This window comes from Sitophilus oryzae, unplaced genomic scaffold (genome assembly GCF_002938485.1).
Source record: "Sitophilus oryzae breed Bouriz unplaced genomic scaffold, Soryzae_2.0 scaffold_1297_pilon_pilon, whole genome shotgun sequence".
NCBI classification, from domain to species: domain Eukaryota; kingdom Metazoa; phylum Arthropoda; class Insecta; order Coleoptera; family Curculionidae; genus Sitophilus; species Sitophilus oryzae.
This window is the reverse complement of record NW_022145945.1, coordinates 3,336,024-3,343,435: the sequence shown is the minus strand read 5'-3', so window position 1 is coordinate 3,343,435 and position 7,412 is coordinate 3,336,024. Positions and strand designations below refer to the sequence as shown.

General features: G+C 29.5%; 1 protein-coding gene across 1 annotated transcript in view; it reads right to left on the bottom strand.

Annotated features, from left to right (window-relative positions):
• Nucleotides 1–4,052: 4,052 nt before the first annotated feature.
• Nucleotides 4,053–7,412, bottom strand: part of LOC115874574 (lipase member K-like) — a 37,909-nt gene continuing 34,549 nt past the window's right edge. Inside the window, exons 6-7 of the mRNA XM_030889767.1 lie at nucleotides 4,527–4,751; nucleotides 4,053–4,419 (exon numbers count right to left, since the gene is read on the bottom strand). Coding sequence (XP_030745627.1) covers nucleotides 4,240–4,419; nucleotides 4,527–4,751 — 405 coding nt within the window. The 3' untranslated portion in view covers nucleotides 4,053–4,239. The remainder of the gene's footprint in view (nucleotides 4,420–4,526; nucleotides 4,752–7,412) is intronic.

The window sequence follows — 7,412 nt, the reverse complement described above, 5'->3', positions numbered from 1 at the left end:
GTTAAGTGCTGCTTGACTGTTAGATAGGATGGTAAGTTCCTGTTTTCGATAGTTATCTATCTAATTTTATTATTAACTATCTAAGATAAATTGTACGCATCTTTCGATAGCGTAAATTTCTGCCTGAAGAATACTGGGGTAGGTGCCCATTGGTTCGGAGTATTTAGTTTTCGACCCAAATACTCCTATCCCTATCCCTACTTTGGTTTTGGAAGCATCAGTATACCACGTCATGGTATGGTCTTTTATATGCTGAGTAAGCGTTTCTTCCTTTCAATCATTTTTATTACTCAATACTACAGTGAGGTGTTTCTCAAAGTTATAAATTCTTGGTATGTCATCCACTGGGAGTTGGAAAAGTGGAATTTTCTTTTTGAGGGTGTTCCAAGCCCCTGACCTGAAAATTCTCCCAGTACTGTTTCCGTCAATGACCATTCTAATGATTGTCGCATTGGCATAACTACCGACGACAATATGCAGTGGTGTTAGGTCTAGAATGACCTCCATTGCTGCTGTTGGACATGTTCTCATGGCACCTGTGATGCAGATACATGCCAGTCTCAATAACTAGTTACCTACCTAAAAGCTATGAAATTAAGTGAAAACTATTTAAAAGTAATCGAAATCTTTTAAATTTTAGTGGAAGAGGGAATTGAGTGTCATTAAGAAAACAAAATTGTTTAAGGAAAATATATTTTATTAAAGAATATTTTTTATTTTGTTAGTACTGTTACAAAAGTTACTTTTACAGAAGGAACCAGTATCTTATTGGCATTTTTTTGTTTATAAACTATAAAAAATTATTAAAATAATGAGTATATTGTTTTAGGAAGATCAAGTTCTACTACACTAAATAAACCTAATGATATGTCTATCTTTTTTAATTAGCTATGTTACATTAAATTTATGAAATTATTAATAATAAATATTATGTTATAATATTATTAATTTACTTTTAACTAAAATAAAAAGTAAACAATTATATAGGTATTTACATTTTGTACATTTACTCATCTCAAACTATTCATTGTAAACTAAATTATCTTTTAAATTTACTTTAACTTTAATCACAGGATGTCTAAAGACTGTTCAGTCATCGTTCAACGTTACGTCATCATTATTTGTTAAAGATTAGTTTTAGGGGGTGTCTGAGATTAGTTCATAATGTTTAAAAAAATTTAAGTACGTTCCTATATTATTGATTGAGTGAGTTCCGTTTTTTCAGCATGTATTCATTTATTCTTGAACTCTTCATCAGTTGACCAACTCGCTATATTATTTAAAAACGCTATAAATTTGTATTTCACATAGGAATATTACACTTTTGCATTGTACTTACTTCATATATGGCGTCCACGGGCAAGAGTGTTCTACCAGCATCTCTTTCTCGAGAAAAATAATTTAAAAACTTAACAATCACCCCTTGTTCATTTTAGTTAAATCTTTGAGGCATTTTTGCAATAAAAAATGAATTTTGTTTTATGGCAACAATCAAATTTTAATTTTGACATTAATCGATGTCCGTCAATAAAATTATAACCTCAAATCAAATGACAATGACAATTAGTAAACAGATATTTATGCAGTAATTTATAAAATGCCGTAAAGGCGTCATCAATCTCTTTCATCAAGTTGGCAAGTGATTAAGAAAGTTCGACACTATACAGGGTTGTTCACCACATACGACACGGAATATTGTAGCTAAACGATTAGATTTTTACAAATTGTAAATTTTGGGTTCGTTGAAGGACTATTAGAGCTACAATTTAAAAATATTTTTACAAGATACAGAGTGTCCAAATAAGTAAAAAATATTATAGTTGTGTTTTTTTTAAATGGAACACCTTGTATATTATACTATTTTTAGATTATACGATTGAAATAAAGGTAAATTTGATTAAGGTTTATCACACATAAACTTTACCGTTTTTGAAATTTTCTAAAAGTTTATTTGTTGAACAGATATTATGTTGCAATAATAAACAAAATACTATCTTATACAGAGTGTCTAAAAATTTATATTAAATAAACTAGCTTTAAACAACAATAATTTGTTTAATTTAAATAGAACGCCCTGTATATTCTACGATAATCAGATGCACAATTTAATTGTCTATCAAATTTTATTATACCATTTTTTACCTAACTCTTCAAGTTTTCGTAGAAAATGCATTTTCTTATAATTTAGACTTCATTTATCACTATACCCATGGAATAGTGATATTTTAGATTATTTTTAAAGATGTATGAATTTTGAAAGAGTACAGATACTAATATTATCGATATATTTTGCTTATTTCATTAAAAGATAAAAAAAAAATTATATAATTTTTGTTAAATAGGAATTATTAATATGATCCCATTATTCAAACTACATTAATTGACGTTGATGAGTTTACGTTGATTAATAATAATTGCTCCAAATACTAAGAAATGAATTTTGTGTGTGTATTAGACAGTGTGGTAAAAAGTAACACTTTATAAATTTTATTTAGTTTCTTGACGAATGCTTATTTATAACAACAGAGACATTCATTTTTATAACTTATTATTGTATTGATTTTGAATCAAATGTACATTTATTTATTTTATTTTATGAGTAATTATTAATTAAAACAATTAAGTATGTAAATAACTAATTTTTGGGCGGAAATAATGGTGTGTGGTATATTTGTATATTAATAATTAATAATAATTAGTATCCTCTTTTACAAAGATTTAATTAGTTTTCATTTTTTAAACAAATAGGCTTACAATATTATAATTTTTACCACCTGTACATTTTGTACATATGTTTCTTTAAAAAAATCTAATATTCCATGGTATAGATAAATGAGGTCTAAATTATAAGAAAATGCATTTTCTACGAAAACTTCAAGAGATAGGTAAAAATGGTATAATACAATTTCATAGACAATTAAATTGTGCATCTGATTCCGGTAAAATATACAGGGTATTCTATTTAAACAAGTTATTGCCGTTAGTTAAGCTAGTAATTATTTAATATAAATTTTTGGACACTCTGTATAAGGTAGTATAATTTTTATTATTGCAACACAATATTTGATCACTAATTAAACTTCAGTATTTAGTATTCAGTATTTAGTCTTCTCTGTGTTACTCTATGGATGTGAGAGCTGGACACTGGATTCACAGACCGAGAAGAGAATAGAAGCCTTCGAAATGTATATATACAGACGGATGCTGCGAATCTCATGGGTACAAAGGATCACCAACAATGAAGTACTCCAGCGCATGCAGAAACAAAAAGAGATACTGAACACCATCAAGGAAAGAAAAATGCAATACATGGGTCATGTGATGAGAGGTGGTAGATACGAAATACTGCGCCTCATAACAAAAAGAGATACTGAACACCATCAAGGAAAGAAAAATGCAATACCTGGGTCATGTGATGAGAGGTGGTAGATACGAAATACTGCGCCTCATAACAAAAAGAGATACTGAACACCATCAAGGAAAGAAAAATGCAATACCTGGGTCATGTGATGAGAGGTGGTAGATACGAAATACTGCGCCTCATAATAGAGGGCAAAGTGCAAGGGAAAAGATCAGTAGGAAGACGCCAGAACTCATGGCTAAAAGATTTGAGGAGATGGTTTGAACGCTCGTCTGCGGAAATCTTCCGGGCTGCAGTTTCCAGAGCCACAATTGCCATTTGGATCGCCAACCTTCGGCAGGAGAGGGCGTGATAAGAAGAAGAAGAATTTAGTATTAAAAGCTTCGATAACCTTGAAGAAATCAAATTTTTTACTGCAATTTCACAAAATTGAAAATATTTCAGAAACAGTAAGGTTTAAGTGTAATAAACCTGAATCAAATTTACCTTTATTTCAATCGTAGAATCTAAAAATAGAATAATATACAGGGTGTTATAGGTTCAGAAAAATATAACTATAATATTTTTTACTTATTTGGGACACTCTGTATTTTGTAAAATTATTTTTAAATTGTAGCTTTAATAGTCCTTCAACGAACCCAAAACTTACAATTTGTAAAAATCTAATCGTTTAGATACAATACTCCGTGTCGTAAGTGGTGAACAACCCTGTACATGACGTGACGTTGAACAATGCCGGAACAGTCTATACAATTTGCTACCTGTGCATTAATATAATTATTCTAATGGTAACTTTTTTAATAGTGAACAAATGTATTTATTTTAATTATAAACATCTGTTTTTAATTATTGCCTATTAATTAATTTATTATTTAGGTCTATTTTCCATAATCATCGGGTATGATTGCGTCATTGATGACACGTACTAGAGGATCGTAGACAACTTGCCTAGCATGTCTTCCCATGACGAAATCTATATGGTTGAATTCGGGTAAGTCGATTTTTCTTATACCGTGCCTGGCTTTTTCATTGAGGTTCCTGTAGAGATTTCTAGCATCCTAAATAAAAAAAAGTAATACATTTTATTTTACTTTTTGCAGAGAATAGGACTGGAAAATGTATCCTAGGGATAAGATTAAATTATCTACAGATATAAGGTACTTACAGCTTCAGGCGTAGCCCAATCCTGCGTACTGTAAACGATATAAGTAGGAACTTGGATTTTAGAAACGTCAAAAAGTGGCGCCTCTTTAGTGCCGTACTTTAGAAAATTGATATGAGGTGGGTAGTTGTATTTTCTGAAGTTTCCTAATACTAAGTCGGCTGCATGGTTCAATATCTTGATCGATGTACCACCTGGGAGCTGTCTAAAGTAAACTGGAATTATTTCCTAAAATTACAAAAAACATTCAATGACTATCGATGGTATGTCTCGTAGAATTTAGCATATAAAATGACAGCGTTAATCATTTCGAAGCCATCTTTGACCCATTTTTCGATCGTATGAGGGGTATATTAAGTTATACAGGGTTGTTCACCACATACGACACGGAATATTGTAGCTAAACGATTAGATTTTTACAAATTGTACGATTTGGGCTCGTTGAAGGACTATTAGAGCTACAATTTAAAAATATTTTTACAAGATACAGAGTGTCCCAAATAAGTAAAAAATATTATAGTTATATTTTTTTTAAATAGAACACCCTGTATATTATTCTATTTTTGGATTCTACGATTGAAATAACGGTAAATTTAAGTAAGGTTTATCACATTTAAACCTTACCGTTTTTGAAATATTTTCAATTTTATGAAATTGCAGTAAAGAATTTAAGGCTTTATTTCTCCAAGGGTATTAAAGTTTTCAATACTACAATAATATTTGCTGAAGATTATTTATTGATCAGATATTGTGTTGCAATAATGAACATTTTACTGCCTTATACAGAGTGTCCAAAAATTTATATTAAATAATTTCTAGCTTTAAACGGCAATAACTTCTTTAATTTAAATGGAACACTCTATATATTTTACGTGAATCAGATGCACAATGTAATTGTCTATCAAATTGTATTCTTTCATTTTTTACCCATCTCTTCAAGTTTTCATAGAAAATGCATTTTCTTATAATTTAGACCTCATTTATCACTATACCCATGGAATATTGACATTTTAGCTTATTTTTAAAGTTGTAACAAATTTTCAAAGGGTACAGGTACTAATATTGTTGATATAGTTCGCTTATTTAATTCAAAATATTAAAAAAACCTGTTTAAACAATATTCAAACTACATTAATTGACTACATGACTGACAATTACTAAAAAACTGAATTTTGTGTTTGTCTTAGACAGTGTGGTAAAAAGTAACACCTTATAAATTTTATTTCATTTATTGACGAATACTTATTTATAGAAACAGAGACATTCATTTTCATAACTTATTATTATATTGATTTCTGAGCCAAATCCACATTTATTTAGAATAATTTATTAATTAAAACAATTTAAAAGTATATAATTAATTTTTTAAATTAAATTTAATAATTTAGTAAGGTAGGTAATAAAGGTTGTATTTATTTGATATACTCTTTTATAAAGATTTAAATAGTTTTTATGTATGCCAATGGGCTTGCAATATTTACCACCTGTACATTTTGTACATATTATGGTGCTATAAAAAAAATCTGAAATGTCAATATTCCATGGGTATAGTGATAAATGAGGTCTAAATTATAAAAAAATGCATTTTCTACGAAAACTTGAAGAAATGGGTAAAAAATGGTATAATACAATTTGATAGACAATTATATTGTGCATCTGATTCACCTAAAATATATAGGGTGTTACACTTAAATTAAACAAGTTATTGCCGTTTAAAGCTAGCAATTATTTAATATAAATTTTTGGACACTCTGTATAAGGTAGTAACATTTTTATTGTTGCAACACAATATCTGATCAATAAGTAATCTTCAGTAAATATTTAGTATTAAAAACTTTGATACCCTGGGAGAAATAAAGCCTTAAAATTTTTACAGCAATTTCATAAAATTGAAAATATTTCAAAAACGGTAAGGTTTAAGTGTGATAAACCTTAATCAAATTTACCTTTATTTCAATCGTAGAATCCAAAAATAGAATAATATACAGGGTGTTCCATTTAAAAAACTACAACTATAATATTTTTTATTTATTTGGGACACTCTGTATCTTGCAAAAATATTTTTAAATTGTGGCTCTAATAGACCTTCAACGAACCCAAAACTTACAATTTGTAAAAATCTAATCGTTGAGCTGCAATACTCTGTGTCGTATGTGGTGAACAACCCTGTAGAATTTAAAAAACCGAGAAATATTGTCAACCACAAAATTAACTTAAGTATTTCACACACAGGGTAGCGCTTCTCATGCGACGCGGACATTCCAAAGAGAATGGTTGTTTATATCAAAATGAAATTTCGGGAGCATAATATGTTTGTCTAGAAAGTACCCGGAAAAAAGAATGCAAAATTACAATTATCGATATATTTTAGGACTTGAGTTAAAAATATTATAACAAATTATTATATTATATTATATATTATAATAAGAACACCATAATAATAATATTATTATAATAATTTGTTATAATATTTTTAACTCAGCCTCCATTTAACTCCAAACACTTAACTAAACGTCCAGGTCCACACCATATTGTTCAGTGGCGGTAGTCCAGGCCTGTAAAATTGAGCAAATCAAATCTTGTTTATTTCGTGGAGATGCTCGTTCCACTTCAATCTTCATTAGTCCCCATATGTTTTCAATGGGACTAAGGTCTGGTGAAGCTGCTGGCTATGGAATTGTTGCCAAATGGTGTTCTTGCATCCAAGCTTGAGTATAGGCAGACGTATGGCATCTTGCATTATCCTGCTGAAAACGCCACACCTCTGGATATAAAACGTGAGCCGTTTCAAGAAGAAAACCATTTAAAATATCACAATATTTTGCACTATTATCAGTTCCATCAACTATACACAGAGGTGTAGCACCACGCTGAGATATTGCTCCCCAA